Raw genomic sequence first — 21,064 nt, forward strand, 5'->3', positions numbered from 1 at the left:
GAGGCCGCCGCCTTAGCAGAAGTTATGAACCAACTTCAAACCGAGCCCGAGCCGCTGAGTGGTCCAGCAGGTGGCATAGTTCCAACCGCCCCCGGACCTGACATTCCTGCTCTTCGCGAGCAGCTGGCCGTGCTGGTGTCTACAGGCAAAGCCAAAGAGGCCATCGGAGTGCAGTTAACCCACGAGCAGGTAAAGCGCCTGAGCGACAAAGAGGTCGAGAAATTCACCAAAAGGTACGAGACGTACGTGGGGCTCAAAGACAACAGAAAGCCTGATCGACAGCTTCATTTTTCTTGTAACCAAAGCGGTCGGAATGTCCGTTAAAATAAAAGACATCGACGCTTATCAAAAAGAACTCAGAAACGACTACATCTTAAACAAAGAGCTCTCCAATCTGGCCGGCAACCTTGCTTTGAAGTGCGGCCGGTTTCTTGCTGCGGTCAACGCGGCGCTGATCACCACAAAACATATTGATTTTAACTCGCATTTGGAGAGAAAGGCCGAAGTAAAATCGGAAGAGCAATCCTCAACAACCGCTGAGAGATTGCGGACAAATCCTGAGTGAATTTGTAAGCATTATTATATTTGCACATCATGTCAACCGAACAATCCGAGAGCGCACCTGCCGTCACGGCGCATACGCAGGGCGAGACCCAGGCAGCACCTGCCGCCGATATCACACAGCAAGCGACAACTCCAACTGCAACAACGGCAACGCTGCGCGTAAAAAATCCCAAGCGTGTGGCTGCTGGAAAAATGGTTGCTGAAAGAACGCGGCTGGCCCGGGAACAACAGAAAAAAGCGGCTGAGGCATATATGGCAAGCAGCAAGGCGAAAGCCACCACAGCGGCCCCTGAGCCAGCCCCGACTACAGAGGGCGAAAGCCCAAAGTTCAGCGGAGAAAAAATTAGCGGCCTCAGCACCACCCAATGGCTTGCTGTTGCCAGCATTGTCGTTTTACTGGTCGGGATTTATTACAAACGGGAAGAGCTCAAGACCGTATTCGACAAAAAAACGCCTAAGCCCGCACCTGAGCCCGCGCGTGTTGAGCCAGAAACTGCTCTCGCGACACAGCCAAAAGGTTTTAAAAAAATGATTTAATCTTTTCCGAGTGAAATATATTCAACATGTTCAGAGCTGACTTTCCCCAGATTCTCGTCAATTCAGCCGCTATTTTTGGTATCTGGTTTCTATATTTTAACATCAGCGGCAAGGTTGCTGATACACCTTTGTTCTTTTGAGCGCACCATTTATTGATAAGGACGCAGAAGAAAGGAGAAGAATAAGAAGAATGATAGAAGAAGAAAAGAGAAGAATAATAATAGAAGAAGAAGAAGATGAGTAAAAATAATTTTGTTTTAAACTTTTGTTATTTTTCCTTATATCAAACGCACCATGTCCGAAAACAAGCTTGTTAAGACCATCATGGACGCCGCTACTCTCACTGGCTTAGCCGCTGGCATCGGCTGGGCCGCAAAAAAGATTGTAAAAGAGAATTTTATTTCTGATCCCAGCAGCAGTGCGATGAATTACGTGAAGTTCACCGCCGTCATGGCGGGTAGCATTGCGCTCAAACAGTACCTCGAGGACCAAAAAATCCTTCCCACCAGCGTCTGAAATTAATGATTTAAAAAAGACCCTGATATATAATAACACCATGGCAAGCATCGCGATTATGGTTGGCGGGGCTATGTTGAACGCCACGGCTTTTATCGGTGGCAATTATCTGGCGAGGGCGCTTGGCGGGGGCGACAAAGCTGCACTTGAAGAAAAAAAGCGCCATGACAAAGCTCTCGAGGCGTACCAAGCGGCTTACGCCAAATACACTCGCGACCGCACCAAACTTCTCGACTGGATTGCTTCTAACGCGCAAACAAAGGCAGAGGCCAAGCAGAACTTCACCAACACTGACTATGCCTTCAAACTCTACAACCAGGCGCATCCTGATGAACGAATGATACCCCCTAAAGAGCCCAAGTTCTAAGATTTCTATCAACCAAGCGAGCAGCAGAAAAATGGTGAACTCGTGTTCGTGGGCGCCGGGGCGCTCGCTCTGGGCTACGCAGCCTTCCGGTTCCTTTAAACTTTTTTACGCCTTACTTATAGTAACGCTATGGACGCCAAACTCGCAAAGATATACTACGGCCCCGGGGGCTACTGGAAAGGTATCGCCGCGATCAAAAAATTAGCCGAAGCCGCCAAGGTACCTGAAGAAACCGCAAAAAGGTGGCTGATCAGGCAAGCGCTCTGGCAGATATTCCTCCCCGCGCCGAGGCGAATTCCTCGGCCGAAATTCGACATTCCCACACCCAACTCGGTCCACCAGGCGGACCTTTTTCTGCCGCACGACAAACTGCCCCGCGGGCGCAAAGTTTTCAAATACACGCGGACCGTTGTCGACGTGGCTAGCCGCTACAAAGAGGCCGAACCCCTGACTTCGAAAAATTCCGATGAGGTCGCCCAGGCCTTTCAGAAGATTTACAAGCGCGCGCCTCTTAAATGGCCTGAAATGCTGCAGGTTGACCCCGGGCGCGAATTCATGGGCGCTGTCACACAAGAGATGGAAAAGCACAAAACATATATCCGGCGCGGGCGCGTTGACATTCACCGCGACCAGGCCATTGTTGAAAGTTTCAACCGCACCCTGGCTGAGCGCTTGTTCGGGCACCTGTACGCCTTGGAAATGCTACTCCCTGAGGGCCAGCGGTCCACTGCCTGGGTGAAAAGACTTCCAGAAGTTGTTTCGGCTTTGAACGACGAGGTCACAAGCCTTATCGGCAAGAAACCTGCCTTTGCCATCAAAGAAAAAGCTGTTTATGCAAGGCCATCGACACCTTATTCAAGGCCTGTTGGAAAAAGCGAAAAAATACTCCCCTCTCTTGTCCAAGTTCGTTATCTCTACCAGCCCGGCGAGCTTGAAGGTGGTGTAAAAAGAGCCACGGATCCAATCCGGTCTTTGAAAGTTTACAGCATTGAAAGATCTTTCACCAAACCGGATCAAGCCGTTCCCTACTATCTGCGCGACGGTTCCAAGCGCGGCTTCGTGTGTGAAGAACTGCTCGTTGTCCCTCCAAACACACAATTACCCCCAGAACAACTTTGAAACTTCAGCTTCTAACTCTCTAAGTTCATCATCCGTTAATGTAGGCAATATATCAAAGCTGGTGTACCCCTAAGCTTTTGTATGGATACCATCTTCGCCTATCCATCGCTTTGAATCAAACGGCGAAAGCGAAATTTTGTTTAGATGTATGCCGTAGATCTCGTCCCCCTCGCTTCGAAGAATGTTCATTCCATGCCATTGCTGCTCCGCAACGAAAAGCGTTTCCTTGTACTTTTCGTGCGTTATTTGTTTCTTGACAACACTCTTTTTTGCGCCCTTTGCTTTTTTGATATTTTTTTCGTCCGCCTTCAGGATGGAGTACATTTTCGGTCTCAGACACACACACTCTGCAATGGGGGTTCCGGCACATTCGTCTTTCATTTTGCCCAAGACCTTTTTGTTGTTGTTTGAGTGGAGTGGATGCTCCTTCGGGTAGTCGCTCGTATCATACAGATTATTGTTCGTTTCGATGTCTTTGTAGACGTCATCCGTTTCAATCTCAATCAGAAGGCTGTCAGTGTCTGTGCACAAGAGCTCGCACCTTGAGCCGTATTGTTTTTTTAGCTTGTTGTAAAAGAAGTCGTACATCAGGATCTTGCTGTTGTCAAGGATCGTCATCCCCGTGTAGACCAGCTTGTTGAGAAGCAGCTTGCTTTTTCGCATGTGGATTCCGACCAGGTCGTTTGAAAAGAAAACGTGCCTTGAGAACAGAGGGCTGGCAACCAGTTTCCTTATTCTCTTCGCCTCATTGGTGCGCACTATTTTTATGTCAACGCGGTTACGCAGGTTTTCCATGGTTTTGCCGAAAACCGAGTTATTCATGAGCTTGTAAAAGTTCTTTTCAAAGTAGCTCTTTGCTTTTTTCCTGAATTCTGTATTCATCCGGATGTATGGCTCCATCCAGCATTCTTGTTCGAACTCCAACACCCTATGCACGCGCTTCAGTTTCATGGCCTGCTTCAGATAAAACTGCAAGTTTCTGTAATGCACGACATAGTTGCTTTTGTCCTCAAGCGTCAGCAGCAGCTTCTTGCTGTCCGGGGGTTTCAGCTCCAGGTCCTTCATCAGCCTCTTTTGGTAGGCCGACATCCATTCTTTTTTCACGACCTTTTTCTCCGCCGCCAGGGGATAGCCGTTGTGTTCCTCGTGCAGTTCTGCAGGATATTCAAGATCAACCTCAAGAATCCAACCATTCTTTGCGTTTTCTTTCTTCTTCAGGATCTCCTCCTCTGTGGACATAACACTTTTCCATTTGAAATCTCTTTTCGGGAGGGGCTTGCTCATTGCCCATCCGTAAAGGTTGTTTTCGTCGAGATACATGATGAATTTTTTTGGCTTGCTTGGGTCATAGTCCGGTACTAGCGGGTTGTTCGCCTTTGCGTATCTCTTGCTCACCATGGAGATTCCGCCCCGCATTCCCCTTTCCACGAAGAGATGCATTTCAAGGTCTGTGAATAGCTCAAGCTCGATCCCCGTCTTTTTCAAGAGCGCGTCCCAGGAGAGGCCTGGCGACGTGAAATAGTGCGCTGGATCTAACCCGTACTGCTCTTGGCATAGGTTTCGGAAGTTCTCAAAAACATCCGCCAGCAGCGCGACGTCCGTTTTCACGTAAAGATCGTGATAATCGCCCAGCGTTTTGCATCCAAAAGCCTCCCAGACACCCTGCGCGTGCGAGTACTCTTCGTCTGTTATGTGCTCGTCGTTCAGCTTGCTGTAAAACTTCTCTTTGTCCGGAAGCCTTGTCTCGCTAAATCTCTCCCATGAGTCAATGTACTCGTAAGGGTAGATCCCTTTTTTTGTAAAGAAGGTCGCTGCCTTTCGAAATCGTTGATGTTATTTTCAATGACTCCTTCGGTGTTGCACTTACGAGTGAATCAAGGCTTCCTTGCAAAAAGTTCAAGCTGTCTATGAAACGCAGACCTCCGACTGAAAATGTGATGCATTTCTCCATGTTGTTGGCGACGCATTTCACCTCTTTCTGCAGCTGTGACATCGCTTGCATTAAATGGTGTGCGTCGTAGCCCCTCAGGTTGTGGAATACAACTGGTATTTGGTCCGTCTTGTGATTTATTCGCAATTTCTTATTGCATTCGCTGTGCGCGACTCCGCGGTACCTGCCCGTTATGTGGCAATGGTCTTTTACTGCGTCTCTGTAGTTTTGCTTCATCAAAGATTCTGCGCAGAACAAACATGTTTCCTGATTTTTTTCAATCCATTTGTCTATTTTGTGTTTTTGTTTTCTTTCTCTTTTTGGCCCAACAAATTTTATTTTTTTGAGTGCCACGTAATAACAATCTTTGTGACTTTGGCCGCAATAGTGGCCTGTGTTATAGTCGCAGACGGGTATTGAGTCTAAGAATTCGTCTTTTATCAAACTTTTGTTACAAATATGGCAATCATTCGCATTTTTGAATTTTTCCCAGTCTTCATTCTTCATATCAATAGGCTTTGGTACGGCCAAACTCTCTCTTATTTTCTCCTCTTCCTGCAGAATGTCACTTAAAAACGTTCCCACCGCGTTTTCACCCCTGTAAACCTTTGACCCTGAAACTTCACCGTCGCTTCTCACAACCATGTAAGAATACCCGCATGCCTCATGCCTTTCGGTCTTCTCTGTGTAGCTTTTTTGATTGTTCTCTGGCCCACGCTCACAGCCTGGAATCTTTCTGACTAAAGCCTCGAAGTCCGCGTATATCACGTAGGGCATCTTCATCTGTTTTTTATGATTTTGGAAAGAAAGGGTGTTTTTCCCCTCCTCCGGCATCTCAATCCTTGTCGGCACGCCGTTCACACCATTGCAATATTTTTTGTGGTCCTCGAGCAAGTTAGCTTTTGTGAAACGTGATAAGCACATCAAGCAATAGTGTGTTTTATTGTTCAATGACTTGTCAAACAGCGAAGCGCTTACCCGTTTTACGCAACAGTAGTGCTGTGTTGCCCCCGACTCAATTAGTATCAGGTTTACCTGCTTCACATTCTTTTCTTCTCTTCTGCCGCTTAGCCTGAGCGGGAACACATTCTTGTTTTCGCAGCCAAATACGGTTATTGCGAGGTTTTTGTTTTGAGCCTCAAGCTTGTCTATCTGTTTTATTGGTGTTGGGAAAACGATGCCTTCGTAGTTAATACCGTCGTTAACCGGATAGCTGCTTGGTCTATTTGGGATCTTACCTTTCGGTGCAGGAAATAGAGCAGCTCTAAGAGCCCACTTCAGGCATTCGTTGTCTGTGTTTTTCCCGTTTATTATTGCCTTCTTGTTCGCCAGCCAAGCTGGAAGAGGCAAATAGGTTCCTCCAGGAATTGGACGATAGATTTCGACATCTACGTATGCAATCGTTATTTTATCAACTTCCCATCCTGATCCCCTCTCTGACCAGTGCTCTATTTCTCCTTTTGTGTTTTCAATAAATTCGTCAAATTTTTTCTCTATCTGGGCTTTATCTAGCCTCATGAAAAGGTTCGGTTGGTTATTTTTGTCACGGAAAAAGTGCTTCATGTCTTGCGTTTTTCCGTCTCTTTCTATTGAAAACTTTACTTCTAACGCAAAACTTACTTTTGCGCTTTTTAACCTTTGGACTTCTTGTTCAGCCAAATCGGTGAACTTTTCTTTATTTTCTCTTGCGAACATCAAGAGATCTTTTTTGTTTGGATTTCTTTCGGATACATCCATTCTCCATGTACGGAGATCAGGGTTATTATATTGATATGTTTGGAACCGGCCGAATACTGGTACTTTTTGTGGTTGAAATGGTTCACGTTGGTTTCTGTTTACCCCTGTTGGTATTCGGCCGTAAAACATTTGCAGAACATCGGACGAATATCTTGCGGCAGCCATGTCGGCGTATATACTGTGCAGATACTTGTTCAACTGGAAAAATTTCTGTGACACTTTTTTTTAAACGCGATCGCATTACGCCGATGCTTCGGAATCGGAACAATACCCTGCTGACCCTGCATATCCTTTCCGCGCTTTGTTTTCTTTCTTTCATTTTGTGAAACACACACTACTGGTTCTGTGACAGATGTGTAAACAGAATACACACACATAGAGACTACTGGTTCTGTGCACAGCATGTGTAAGCAAGACTGTTTTCAGTTGCTAAAACTACTCCCACCGTTAAAACCCGCGCGATAAAGCAAAGCGATTGAGCGCGGGTTTTAACGGTGGGAGTAGTTTTAGCAGCTGAAAACAGTCCTGCTTACACATCTGTCACAGAACCAGTAGTCTCTATGTGTGTCAGCTGCTTGCGCTAATTTTTGTTATACAGTGTAAATACCCCATACACAAGACTAGCTGATAAATTATTAATCTTGCAAGTGAAGACAAACATGGCCTGTGCAAGGGAAAGCGACAGAAAAAAAGTCTCCGACGTCCTAAAGAAAAAGTTGGTTGGAAATCCAAAACATCCTTCTTCGGCAGCGGAAACTTTAGGATCAGACGTAAGTTTAGTTCGTGACGTGGTTGTGCCGTCAATAATTGCATTTACTTGTCTTCTCTTATTTCGATCTCGTTTTTTAATTCTCCATGTAGTTTCGGCAAAAAGCAAAAGCTAAGGTAAAAGCGGTGAAGGATTCATTTGATGATCGGATATTGATAGATCTGAGAGAGGCGACAAGTAGGAAAGCCGCAAATAAACCGCTCGAGAACAAGCAGGATAGAGGCGGACAGACTACACAATCATCGCCAAAACAGAAGGGACAAGAAAGTCACCGAAGGTTAGCCGACCAAATCAACAAAGGCAGAAGAGACGGTACAGAAGGCGAGCTGTTGGAAAAGATAGAAAGGAAATTTCGTTGCGAATTCAGTCAAGCGGAAGTAAGTATTTCTGGCTACGCCGTCACGAGAGAAAGACAGGTGGATTTCTGGAGCGGAAAAATGGATGCTGTTGCTTTTCGAGGAAGTGAAAAAGATGTCCTTGAGGTTTTTGTTGTTGACTGGAAGACAACTACTAAAACAGATTTACTAGATTTATGTCAATGGTGGGAAAAGGCTGAATACTTTAAAAAACCTTTGTATCAGTGTTTAGTGTACCGTGAACTCTTGCAGGCGCACTTGAAGCATAACAATGTGAAAGCAAAGCTTGGCATAATTCTGGTTCCGATTCATCAAACGAATCCTGGACTCAGTTATCCGGGCTTATGTGTGGATTTCAAAACAATGAGTGATACGCGTTTATTGGACAAGCTGAAAGATTTTCAGTGGCTTCCCGTTCTCGATGAGTCAATCTACGTTCAAACTATTAAGTTGCCATGCAAATTATTCAAGGAGAGTTTCGATCCGGCCGATGATGTAGATGAAATTACCAATATTTTCAAAGATGATACACGCTTAAAAGATATACTTCACGGCAATGCTACGATTGCAGACTTACGTCAAGTGCTACACCTCCCGTTCTTAAAAGTAGAAGACATCAAGGAGGAAGAGACAAAAGCCCACAAAGATGACAAGACCTCAGTGATCGAGACAGCTGCAGCTACAGAAGATAAAACAAACGAGGAGTTCGCGGAGGTAAACAAAGAGGAAAAAGCAGTTTAAGTCACCGAGAAGCACGAGACGTGACTGGAATAAGTTGGAAGATAACAAGCAGAGTGAAAAATAGAAAAAAGCAGTGAAAGACTATCATTCGTTGGCCATCGGTTCGAGTCCTGGCTGAGGACATTGTGTTGTGCTCTTGGGCAAGATAAGACACTTTACTCACTTTACTCACTATGTATGAACAGTGCCTTCCTCAACCCGGGTGTATAAATGGGCACCGGCGAACTTAATGCTGGGGGGTAACCCTATGATAGACTATCATCCCATCCAGGGGGGAATAGAAATACTCCTTGTCCCATTATGCTACAGAACTGACCAGGATAAGCTCCGGCCTGATGTGCCACTGGCTCATATGCACACTTTACATAACACAGCTGATAGTGAGGCGGAATCCGACAACTGATAGAAGTCATTTGTCCGTATGAATTGTATGGATATTAGTCACTCCCTGTAGACATAAGTGCTCAGTTCAAGGCACTTAAACATTTTCAGAGTACTTTAATTTTGCTTATATCTCATTGCATCAATACGATGCCCGACAGTAATAACATTTTTCTCGATTCCGCTTTAGAAGTTTTTACACATAACATATTCTAAAACAAGGCCACAAGAAGCACTGTATATTTTGCGGTGAATAAGTCAAAATTGTAGAATTTAATGTACAAAATATAATTTGTAACTAACTCGCTTGAACATTAGCAAATATGGCTTTTTACTTAAAATCTTCCTTTATGCCTCAGTTAATATAGTTCAGCAGTGAACAGTTCAACGTTTCGCATCTTCCATCATGGAAGCCCCCTTTAAGGCGTTGAGAAATTCAGAAAAAAGAATGGTTTTGTAACTTTAAACAGCACATACGCTGCTACACTGTCAAACACTGAGGCGCAAACAATCTTGTCATATCGGCACATTTGAGCACTTCTTGTATGCCGGAGAGCATTTCTCGTCGCCGCGTCAGGCATTTTGTCTTCACGCGCATGCGGTGTCGTATCTTTCTCCTTCATTTTCTCTTTAATAGCCGAGTACAGCTTAGCTTGTATTTCTTCAACTTTCTTCGCTATCTCCTTGTCCTTTTTGGCTTTCAACTGGAATCTTTAAACATCCGCCTGTGTTAGGTGGCACATTTCTTTAGCTTTCTCCAAATCAACAAAGTAGTTGTCGACTCGTTTCTCGAGTTCGCAGAATTGTCTTTGTAATCTGTCAGCAGTAGTTTCCAATAGCAGAACGATTCATTTTGTTTGATTTTACTCTTATCATATGCTTTTTATTGATCACAAGAACTGTTCTCCCTAGCTTGTAACTAAGCGCAACGTTTCTACTCATTATAGCTGAGTAACAATTGATTTTTGCTCTCTTTTGAGAAAGCGCGTGCTACTTTCGAACGGTCGCGCGCACACCTTATTAGGGGACTAATGAAACCATTACGACGCGTGCATCTTTACTGCGCATTTCCCGTGTAATATTGAAGTTCAAATTAAGAAAATGGAAGCCGGCTTTTCCTTTCTTCTAGGTCGGCACACACTAGGGGACAGTTTTCCTGGTGTGACATGTCCGTTTTTTCGAAGAAAATTATCGGGTTGTTGCGAGGACACAATTTAGTCCCCGAAACGTGTTACATGAAATTCAGCCGGTTTAAATTCGTGTGTCATTAGAAGGGACAAGATGACTCAATTTTCAAAATGTCATCGTGAGCACTTCTCTTGCAACTGTCCCCGCTACGACATAGAAATGAACCAATATCCGCTTTGTGTACACCAGCTTGCATACCGTCCCTGCAGCAAGCGTCCAATGAAGGCGCTTGTCCCCACTTTACGTCCCCGCAATGTGTCAAGGAAAGATGAATGAAAATCTAAAAGCAGGTTGTTGTTATTCATCGTGGTAGATGCAATAATAAAGTGTATTATCGTTTGTCTCACGATGTAGTCACTTGAGATGTAGATCGCGACGTTTCGACTGCTTACTGCTAGTCTTCTTCAGGCGATAAGGTCGACTGATTGCACGGTATCATTTATATCACAAAGGTCGGCTGTGATTGGTGCGTTTCGATCCTCCTATTATTCCATTATTCCGGCGAGTAGCTGTTCCCTCAGTGGTCCGCTGTTGTACCGTTCTCCTGTTGTTGTGTTTCTTGATCGTGGGTATCCATGCTTCAGGAATTTCAATTCCACTATCCCTGTTGATGTTGTTAGGGTGAAGTCTTATGTGAATAGCTTCCTTGACCCTACGTGTGTACCAGTGAGGATCTCGATCAATAAACTTGACCTCATTCCAGATAGGATAGTGGCCGGTCTCGTGGGTGTGTTCAGAAACGGCGGAGGTCTGGGTTCGGGCGAGTCGTATATCCCTGTCGTGTTCTTTGATCCTCTCCTGCATAGATCTCCCTGTTTCCCCGATGTAGACTTTGCCGCACTCACAGGGAATCCTGTAGACAACACCATCTTGTTTAGCCGGGTTGACGGTGTCCTTTGGTCGCACTAAGTGTGACCGAAGTGTCGTGTCGGACTTAAAGACGGTGCGAATGCCTTGTTGTTCTAGGCAGCGGCGGAGAGACTCCGAAACTCCTTGGACATAAGGTAAAACGGCGGTGGATTTAAATTCCGCGACAGGCTCTCTTCTTGGGGTTGTTCGTGCCTTTGTGATCTTCTGTACAAAAGAGGAGGGATATCCGTTAGAAACAAGTACAGATGACAGATGTTTCTTCTCTCCAGCGATTACTGATGATGACAGATGTTTCTTCTCTCCAGCGATCTACATCTCAAGTGACTACATCGTGAGACAAACGATAATACACTTTATTAATCTAAAAGCAGTAAATCAGACTGTGATGATTCACTTCATCAAAGGACACGAACAAAACTAAGGTAAATAACGTAGTTACTACTACTACATAGATAAATAAATGAAGGAAGGAATGAGGAAAAAAGGAAGGAGGGGAAGTAGGCAGGAAGGAGGCGTGATCGAATGAATAAATGAATACTGAGAGCAAGGGGTTTGAACACAATCACATCGATTTTACAGCCAAAGATATCTTTGTTATCTGCCAGTGGTGCCTTGTCATCAGTTACTGACACACTGACACACTAGTTCGCTTTTAAGCACAAGAATTGCACGTTCCAGTTTGCTACTAAAGCCCCGGCCAAACGATCATAACATTTCAACGCAACATCGTTGGGTGCAACATGTTGCGCGCGTTTGGCCACCCTGTTGCGACATGTTGGTTGCTGTTGGCTCAAGTTTGAAAATGGTCAAATTTGAGCCAACAACACCCAACATGTCGCAACAGGGTGGCCAAACGCGCGCTACATGTTGAACCCAACAATGTTGCGATGAAATATTGCCATCGTTTGGAGGAATGTTTTCGACTTTGCAAATGACTTGAAAGTTTTCCTTTTTTAAAGTTCACGCTTTCTTCGAACGGTCACTATTTAAGCACAACGAAAAACCACGTAAGCAGAGAAGGGTCTGACTTGTTTAGACCAGACCATTGGTATTGAAGCTTGTTCGGTCTCGCTCTATGTTTTGCAACCGAGCCTCGGGTGGTCCTAATCTCGTTCCCAGATCTTTGCTTAAGAGTAGCACTCGACCGACATTTCGCAATACGGAGCGAACAAGCTAGTTCAGTAATATATCTACTGAGCAATGGTCTGTCCACAAAACGAAAACTATACTCACTCATCTCAACAATGACGAATATACCTTCCCTGCATTTCACCAAACAAAGGTGGCGAAAGAAGATCAGGGTGAACAAAACGTATGAAATGTCCACCCAGCCTTGTTCCAGTGCAACTGCTTTACAGACTGAAGCAGAATCCCTGCTCTTTTGCGACTTGCCGAGTAAAATATTTGCACATTCTAAAGGAGGTATAATACTTGACTTCTCCCCTGCTCACAAAGCAAGCTAACTACATTACGTACACCAGTGCATTAGTAGAACTCCATTTTTAATTCTTCAATATATGCTACAGAATAGTATCTCTGAAACAATTGTTTTTGTCATAATAAATAATGCATTGAAAAGTTTCCATTTTCGCTCAGAAGGAATAGAATACTTAGCAAAAGATTCAAAGCAATACAATGACACCTCTCGCCATAAAAGTGTTAAGAGATTTTGTACAGAACTATTTGAAGTGTTTTCAATCTAGTTGAAATGTAGACAAACAAGGACAAAGAAACTATCAGTTTGCAAGAGATTTGAATATAAGGTTACTGTGCTTTGTAGCACCCATGTCAGATAATAATTATTATGGACTCATCATTTAGGACTTAACTTGAAATTATCCAAGTTTGACATTTTTCTTTCAGAGTAGAAATGCTGCTTATGATCATTATATGAATGACTATGATAACCATGCTATGATATCATATTTAACAAACCACTGTGAGAGAACATGAAAGATTTGGTCATCTTACACAAGAATGGCCTTCTATGCAAGATGTGGCCTGTGTAGCAGGCGTTCATTTCCAGAGGCATGTGAAGGTAACAAAACTGCGAGTTAAGTGCAAAGAAATAAGGGGTTGGGGTTGGGGGTGATTCCTTTCCTCCCCACCCCTTCCCCTCCTTTTGCTCACCCCCTCCCCACTTCTCCCCATTTTTGTTCACCCTAGGCATGCTCGTTTGCTCACTTGCTCGATCTCCCCACCTAGAAATGGAAAGGGAACGTTTACTACGTAGGTTATGTAAGATGGAAGCATGGAAGAAGCACAGATAGTCATACAATAGACCTCTTTAGCTTGGGCGGTTTATTTTCCCATTGTAGACCACATGAGATACTCTAGAGAATTTTTCTTTTATCCATCTTAAAATTATTCATACATATACATGCGACTATTTAAAAATTTGAAAGCGAGAATTCTCAAGAGTATCATCACATGGTCTGCAATAGGAAAACAAACCACCCAAGCTGAAGAGGTCTAATATAGAGATTAATGTCCTACAGTGCTACGTTGAAAAAAATGTTTAGTCTGTTTGACACTTGAGCCTTGTTACATCACAGTACCTTCTACATACCACAGAAAGAAAATGCTCTTGGACCACATGAAAGAACCAAACCAGTAGTTTTCAACAGAATTAAATGTTGGAATCACATAACTACAGTAGAGGTTTCACTAAAGGAGCAAAATGGTTACAAGAAATTTTTAAAGGATTCCTCTCAAAAAGTGTGGGGGAACTGGAAGTAAAAAATATTTGACTAATAGTAATAATCTAGTGTTTTAAACAATCACACAGATGTACCTTCTGTAGTGTGAGTCAACATGATTTGTTCACTAATCACTGTGAAGACGGGAGAACACATCACAGTCTTGTAATAAATATACACAGAACATGTATGTTACACACACTAGTTAAGAGATACCCTTTAAAAAATTTAATGGAATATGACATGGCAAGGCTGTTATAAAGGGCCATTGACGCTATGGGTGAACCATCTACTTGCCTGTTGTTGATACAAATTCACCCACAAAGTAACAAGCGTGTTACCGGTTTAAAGATCAAGGCAATAGGAGATACATGAATCAGTTACATTCCTGGTGCGTACTATCATATACTATACAAAAATTAATAGAACATTACTTTAACTTATACGTAACAAGGCCCAAGATGTCCTCACTTCAAGATACTCTTTTCTGTACACCAGCTACATTCTACTAGAGCCATAACCAAGAGTTGGTGTTGGCAAAGAAGGAATCATGTCCAACAAATATTGTCTATCAGAGTCCGATACATAATTGTGATGGTGCTGTGGGTTACGTGACCCAGAGTGATGGTGCTGACTTAAGTAGGGATGCCATCTTACATCAGCTTGTTGTCTTGCCGCTGCTTCCAACTCCTGGTGTTGCTGCTGGAGGTGTTGCTGCTGCAGTTGAAACAGGAGGGAGTTGGTGTGCGGCTGGTGATGGTGATAGAGCCCAGGTTGAACAGGCTGGTGATGGTGATGCATGATGGGTTGGTGGTGTGCAATGTGATGGCGTGGTGGTGCAGGTGCCAGCTGAGGCTGGGGAGATGACTTTTGGCTTTGATGATGAGGCTTAGGAGCAATTGAAGGGCTGTCATTTATCTTTTGTTCTATCTCTTGTTCTTGCTTGAGAGCTTTTAGGAATGCTGCCTTCAAGCGAGCTGTGTGCTCTGCTTTTAGCTCTTTCTTCACATTGACAGTACTACACTTCTCACACACAGTTACTAAGCCTGAGCCATCATTGTCTTGTTTCTTTGTCCACGAAGGTGAGAAATCAGTGTTACAGCGTGAACAAACTTTGGGATTTATTGTTTGCTCTTGCAGTGGAGCATTTTGTTTAACCTTGGTATCTTTGGAAGCCATGACATCCACAACAGACTCTAATCCAACCAAAACCATAAAATCTGGACTGCCAAGGCTTGGAATGAAGGACCATTCAGGGGGAGGTGGCTTAGGTGGTGGGATCTGAAGCAAGGTTCTTTCCAACTGCTTACGCAATGCCATCTTGGCTGCAGCTTGTTTGCCACCAGCACCATGCTGATGAGAGCCACTGGGCAGGTGATGTTGAAAAGACACATATCCACTACTGGCTGGGAGGCTACTGACATTGTTTGCTCTCACAGGAGTGGGGCGAACAGGGGCAGGCTGATTAGCTGCTGAATACACTGGACTGCCTCGGCCTCCACTGTGAGGATACAACGGAGTTGGCTGAATTAAGTTTGCCATGCATGTAACCACATTCTGCAGGTCAGCAATTGCAGAAGACCCAGGTTTTGAGTGTGGCTGGGCTGACTGTTGATGCATGGACTGCTGTTGCACAGCAAACTCCTTCAAGGTCTGTGCAGCAGAACCTACAAACTTTGATGAAGCAGTATTTGAAGGCTGTGATTGGGCAGTACTACTCCCTTTTGGCAGCAGTCTAGGTTGTACTGGTACGTCTCTTGGTGGATGAAATGTGGAGGATGCTAACACTGTTGATGCCTTCAGTGGTGGTGGAGGAGGAAGGTTCTGCCCTTTTTTAGGCAGCAATTGCATGGAGGATTTAACTGGCTGGTTTCCCTGTGGAACAGCTGCCTGTGGTTGTGATTTCTCAACAACATTTTCTTTCTGTTGTCTGGAGTTACCCTTGACATCATTTTGTGCAGCATGTAACTTCTTTAACAAGAGAAGTTTAGCTTCCTCTTGCCTTAGTTCATTCCTCAGGTGGGCAATCAATTTTTCTTTTGCCAGTAGGTCATCATCATTTTCATCAGAAAGCGGTGAATCTGGCCTTGAGCCATCACTGGTATCACCATTAATAATAGTAGCATCCGCCTTTGTCTCACCGTTCACTTTTTTCTTACTTTCCAAAGAGGACAGTTTTGGTACTTTCAAGAATTCAACAATACTTTCTCTTGCCCTATGGGAAATCAAAGGCTTTTTCTCAACACCATTTGCATTAGCAGATGGTGCAGTGTTGTCACTACTGCTTGTTGCTTCTTTTCTGTTTAGTTCTTTCACAGAGCTCAACCCCAACTGCGCTAGAAGATCCTCTTGTGAGATGCACTCATCCGAGTCTGAATCTTTGCTACCTGTTTTCTGTTCTACATTAGTCATAGTCATATCTGCTTTAGGCTGATGTTCACTTGATTCAATTGGATTTGATTGTAATTCCTTGTTCACAACATCAGTGGAGGAGGTGTCCACCTTGTCTTTTTCTTTCTTCACAACTGGTTCACTTGCATCTTTCTTCACTTCCTTGTCAGAATCCTCGTCAGAGGAGGAAGATGATATAACAACTAACTCACTGTCTTTCTTCGTCAGCCTGCCGGGGAAGAATGGAATAACAGGCCTCAATAAGTGAAACAACAGAGAAAGTAAAAACAGTTTACCTTAGTCTAGAGTCAGGCAGAATAGTTTTTACCCGTCAAGATCACCACCAACCGAAATGAAAAGAAATTGTTCACAGTGATAACAATGTTTCTGGAAGGTCAGCACATCGCTCTGCTGGACATTTTTCATTATTTTCAAATGCTGGGTGGCTAATTTTAAGAGCATTTAGCATTGATTGGTCAGTGAACACATGGTTTTGGCTCTCTACTGAGAAAAAAATTCCTCACAATAGTCTTTCCAAGCAGAGATAAGTGTAAGCGAATACCAAGTAACAAATCATACATTGAAAAAAAAAAAAATAAAATAAACCAAGAACTAGCACAAGCTGTTGGCTTGTGCGTAGCGTTTGCCTGCCAAGCAAAGATGACATTATCTGGGCCAAGTAGGAGTTGGTACGAAAACAGTATCTCTTCATACAAATGTGATATGAAATCAAGTAGCCATAGTGGCAAGACCTTACACCTGAGTATGAATGTTTTGACTAAACACCCACTGAGTAATTGGTGTAGCTTAGCAATAAACTGCATGCTTTATTTTCTCTATTTGTTTCAGACTAAATCACTGTTTTAGAAACTATTTAGAAAGCTAGATGCAGATTTCCATTCTAAACACAGTTACAATTTTTCTGTTACCATTTTACAGGATTTTATACCATGCCATAGAAAACACAGCCCATCAGGATACAGGAAAGCAGTTGCAAATTCAATGGTATTACATCCGACCTTCCCATTGCCCACTGCGCATATATCACATTGATTGTGTTGGCCAGTGAATATTCTAAGGCATGGTCTAAAATAGTTGTGTAACGCTCTCTCATGGTATACCATGGAATATCCCATGAGTCACTTGTATTTTCTCAAAATACATTAGGCTCATTTGTTTACTGAGAAAATACTAGTACACAAACACGTTTTGTGACTTGACCAGCATTCACTTGGTTAGTCTCCTTGGCACACCAGTTTGTAAGCAAGCTGAGAAGACTTGGAAAGAGAACTAACAACACCACAAGCACATTATCAACATTTGTCAGAAAGAAAATTGCCCTCATGTAATTAGCTAGATAATTAAGGCACTTCTATTAAATTCCCCAAGCTTATCATTCCAAAGCTAAATTTTCGTGATACAGTTGAACCTCCTGTAAGCGACCACCCAAAATGTCCAGCCTTAGTGGTCGCTTGCTGGAGGTGGTGGCTTACGAGAGCTTAGACCATAATGGGTCAATATTTTGCCTCATTAGCATAAGGTAACTGCAGAGACTTAACCCATGTTTTAAATGTTTCATTCACGTAAAAAGTCAATTTCGAAAAAAAAATTGATACTTCCCATTGAGAAATTGCTGTCTCTTGTACTACCCAGGAATGCCATGTTTCAACAGCTTATTATCCAATTTCCACTCTGTTATCTGCCAAGTGGTCGCTTACGGAAGGTTAAAAACAAAAGAAAATTTCAAACTTTAAGCTTTGAAAGTGGTTGCCGTCGCTTATGAGAGGTGGTCGCTTACAAGAGGTTCCCAATGTAGTGATATGACTAGAAAACTTTGGTATTTTGGAAAACTGGTCATCGAAAGGTGGTCACTTCCGCGAGGTGGTCGCAACTGGAGGTTCCACTGTATTAATATGTGGAAGGTTTCAGCTGATGCTGACATTTCATTTTTCTACAGCACCACCCATAGTGCTTTGTTCTTGGCACCTTTGAAGTTTGCATCCAAGGGGTTCAAAACTTTTCCTTAGAAAAGTTCTTGCTGGAGGTTGCCCTCCATAGGGAGTTGTGTGGATAAAAATTGGATATCTCATGTGGAAATGAAAGTTTGATAACCCAGTTCAAGAAAGTAGTATTATGTCCCCTTAACTTTTGAACCCAAACACATCACTTTCAAGGAGTTCATGATCAATAATGAAGCAAACTTTGATTGCTCTGGCAAGTGACATTTTCACTTTCATTGGGCGAATGATCAAAATTATAGAAAGAAAAATATTTATGAAATAGTGTTTTTGGATCTAAGTAGCCAATATGTTGGCTGATTGCTTGTCTTTTGGTGTTGGCATGGAGTGTGTAGTCAAGGAAAATGAAAATTACTTTAAAATACTACAAAAGCTCAACTGAAGAACAATACAATCAAGCTACAGAGCGTTATGTCCTGGTGTAATGTTCGTCGAGTTGTGATGTAAAGTTAATTGACTTGGGATAAAATACTACCAATAGACATTTGAGAATTCTGCTTTTATGTTTTAACACTCCATTTTAATAACGGCAAAGAAGTGATCTCTTTAGATTATGATAAATGATTTAAAAATTCAGACAAGCTTTTAGTGACAACAAAAGACTTCAGAACAGAGAAATTTAAAAGCAAGCGACTTCAAAATTATTTCTTATCTGCTTTTCAAGTTACGGGGCTTTATCCCAAACTTTAAAAGATTTCTTTTTCGATTTCTGAGGGTAGTTTACTGTCGATACCATGAACTGGCTATGTATCAACGGGGAGCCTCGGTCATCAATATTGGCGACAAAAAGCTTCAATGCTTTGTCAAGTCGCGATCAAAGCAAAGTAAAAATTAAAACAGCGAGTTGGCTTGTGGTGCAGGTGTGATTTCGACAGTACAAAGTTGAACTCAAATTAAAGCTGTTCATATGGCTACAGAAACGAGGATGCTAAAAATCAAAGAAAAAAAAAAATAACAAAGTGTTCGATAAAACACTTATTCCACAACACGTGTCAAACAACAGAATATGACAGTTCATGGGCTTCGTTTTCTCTTAAATCGTTTCACTGGTTTTACTGAGAAAAGATAATTAAAAAAAAACATCCCGATATACCCCTTCGATTCCACAACATGAAGTCTCACTTACATCGCCTCATCCTTGTCGACAGACTTGATTGCTTTCTCATCCAAAGTCGAGTCAATTGATTGACTCTGCTCGTTCGTTGTACAATTTTTCACATCATCGTCGTTTGGCGATAACTTCAAGCGTTTAGAACCCTTTGATACAGTTTCAGATGCCATACCTGGATCGTGCAAAGATAGTGCAAGTTAGAACTTGACATAAGCATCTTCAGATCCGACAGAACCCATTTAGAATTTTGAATCAAAACAAAGGGAATGATCCCCCATAAATTTGCCGGCAAAATGTTGAAACAGCGGCCTTTCCCCGCGTGACAAATTTTCGTGTGTATTTCTTTTTACAACCGGGACAAAAGACAGCCAAAGAATCTGTTTACCGAAATGTTGAGAAATAACCATTAGCAGTAATCATGATGACAGAAATACGATTTAGGCTTGCAGTATCTTCCACTGTACTAGAATTTGGCGCCAATGCAATATGGCTGACACGACACAGCACGATTTGTAACGGAAGGGAATGACTACTTAAAGTGTAAAAATTTCCTGTCGTTATTTCACTAGCGACATTAACAAACTAGAACCACAAATACCTTGCTATTTGATGAAGTATTTTCAAGGACGAAGCTGCACATTCACTGGATTATATTCCACTTGCCAGGTGAACGTGACCGGCTCGAGGACGAGGCTCACCGAATATAATTTGTGCAGCGAATGGTAAAAAAACGATTATTTAGTCTGCTTCCAACAACGACGGCGGGCAGTAAGGGTCGTTTCAATTTCTCGGCTTTGATTCTTCTTGTCGATTCAGTCCCTTCCTTGACGTCAAAAGCCGATGAAACAACCAACGAACTTCAGAAACCAACAGCAACTGCAGTTCCTTTCATTCGGCGGCCATGTGGTGTTTTGCAACAGAGAACACGACACATACAATGGCGGTGGAAGTCTGGTCGCTCGTTGAAAGATATCAAATATGTACTGGAATCGTCGAATATCGTTTTGGGATGAATCGTGAATCCTCGTGGGAGTTTGAACTCGAAACTGACACCGAAAGTCTTCCTTAATTTCCTCTTGTCGAGCAGAAAAGTATGTGGGATTTTCAAGCAAAAGAGGCAGGGGCGGGAACATGAAATCAAACGCCACAAAACCTTCTGATAGACGTGTGCACAAAAAGTCGGCTCCCACACCCGCTGTGTTGAAACCGACAACCTGTCAATCAGCTGCTAAATAGACCAATCAAAATCTGGAAAACGCTATCAGATCTGACCGTTGCCTGGGCAACAGGAGCTGTACTGTAAAGGAGGATGACGTAATCAAGTTGACATCCGGGAAAGCGGTCAAACTGGTTTGACAAGTTTGTGTGCAGGTGTTATTGGCAGCACTCATGACGTTTACTAATCCACTTGTGATAACACCCTGTGATTGGTTGGATGCCACTGAGTAATTGTCGGCAGGCAGTAAAAGACTTGATAAACAATCAGTAATCTTTTCTCGCCTAGGGATAAACAAGAAAAGTACCCAAGGAGTTGTGCTGTTACCATTTGCCCATGTTACAGGAAAGAGGTGTTCCACCAATGGTGCAACTCCAAATGATACTTTGCGTTTTCTTCACTCACCGAAAAATCTTACTACTCACTTTGAAAAGGGTGATTCCCCTTTGTAATAAACTGCTGCAATAACGTTCAGAAGGGTATGCTATGCAAACCAACTTGGAGGGTATGAGCTTCACAAGTAACAGATCAACCAATGTTCACCTGCCAATTGT

The 21,064-nt window shown here is 43.1% G+C and overlaps 3 protein-coding genes across 4 annotated transcripts; 1 reads left to right on the top strand and 2 right to left on the bottom strand.

Annotated features, from left to right (window-relative positions):
• Window positions 1–3,172: 3,172 nt before the first annotated feature.
• On the bottom strand, window positions 3,173–6,935 carry LOC145490810 (uncharacterized). The gene is made up of 3 exons (XM_081469942.1): window positions 5,480–6,935; window positions 4,023–4,788; window positions 3,173–3,644 (listed from the first exon to the last, which is right to left on the bottom strand). The coding sequence occupies exons 1-3, from the start codon at window positions 6,933–6,935 to the stop codon at window positions 3,173–3,175; spliced, it is 2,694 nt and encodes an 897-aa protein (XP_081326068.1).
• A 488-nt stretch (window positions 6,936–7,423) lies between these two features.
• LOC145500033 (uncharacterized) lies at window positions 7,424–9,236 on the top strand. Its single transcript, XM_081479543.1, has 2 exons — window positions 7,424–7,540; window positions 7,632–9,236. Exons 1-2 carry the CDS (start codon window positions 7,430–7,432, stop codon window positions 8,634–8,636), a joined length of 1,116 nt encoding a protein of 371 aa, XP_081335669.1. The 5' UTR covers window positions 7,424–7,429; the 3' UTR covers window positions 8,637–9,236.
• A 3,324-nt stretch (window positions 9,237–12,560) lies between these two features.
• On the bottom strand, window positions 12,561–20,967 carry LOC145500020 (uncharacterized). Of its 2 annotated transcripts, XM_081479531.1 has the most exons (3): window positions 19,893–20,967; window positions 19,310–19,466; window positions 12,561–16,394 (listed from the first exon to the last, which is right to left on the bottom strand). In XM_081479531.1, the coding sequence occupies exons 2-3, from the start codon at window positions 19,462–19,464 to the stop codon at window positions 14,273–14,275; spliced, it is 2,277 nt and encodes a 758-aa protein (XP_081335657.1). In that variant the 5' UTR covers window positions 19,465–19,466; window positions 19,893–20,967; the 3' UTR covers window positions 12,561–14,272. The 2 variants fall into 2 exon arrangements, with proteins under 2 accessions (XP_081335657.1, XP_081335660.1); XM_081479534.1 differs by lacking the exon at window positions 19,893–20,967 and having other exon boundaries at window positions 19,310–19,882.
• Window positions 20,968–21,064: the final 97 nt, after the last annotated feature.

The sequence above is a fragment of the Orbicella franksi genome, chromosome 1 (assembly GCF_964199315.1).
Source record: "Orbicella franksi chromosome 1, jaOrbFran1.1, whole genome shotgun sequence".
In the NCBI taxonomy this organism is placed as follows: Eukaryota; Metazoa; Cnidaria; class Anthozoa; order Scleractinia; family Merulinidae; genus Orbicella; species Orbicella franksi.

What these genes read in the sequence shown, in the direction of transcription:
- LOC145500033 (XM_081479543.1), top strand. Translation starts at nt 7,430, where the DNA reads ATGGCCTGTGCAAGGGAAAGCGACAGAAAAAAAGTCTCCGACGTCCTA. An exon ending in CGGAAACTTTAGGATCAGAC is followed by an intron (nt 7,541 to 7,631) that starts GTAAGTTTAGTT and finishes TTCTCCATGTAG; the next exon opens with TTTCGGCAAAAAGCAAAAGC.
- LOC145500020 (XM_081479531.1), bottom strand. Translation starts at nt 19,464, where the DNA reads ATGGCATCTGAAACTGTATCAAAGGGTTCTAAACGCTTGAAGTTATCG. An exon ending in GTCGACAAGGATGAGGCGAT is followed by an intron (nt 16,395 to 19,309) that starts GTAAGTGAGACT and finishes CTTCCCCGGCAG; the next exon opens with GCTGACGAAGAAAGACAGTG.
- LOC145490810 (XM_081469942.1), bottom strand. Translation starts at nt 6,935, where the DNA reads ATGGCTGCCGCAAGATATTCGTCCGATGTTCTGCAAATGTTTTACGGC. An exon ending in TTGCCATATTTGTAACAAAA is followed by an intron (nt 4,789 to 5,479) that starts GTTTGATAAAAG and finishes AGCACATAACAG; the next exon opens with ACGAAGAGTACTCGCACGCG. An exon ending in CGCGTGCATAGGGTGTTGGA is followed by an intron (nt 3,645 to 4,022) that starts GTTCGAACAAGA and finishes ATACGGCTCAAG; the next exon opens with GTGCGAGCTCTTGTGCACAG.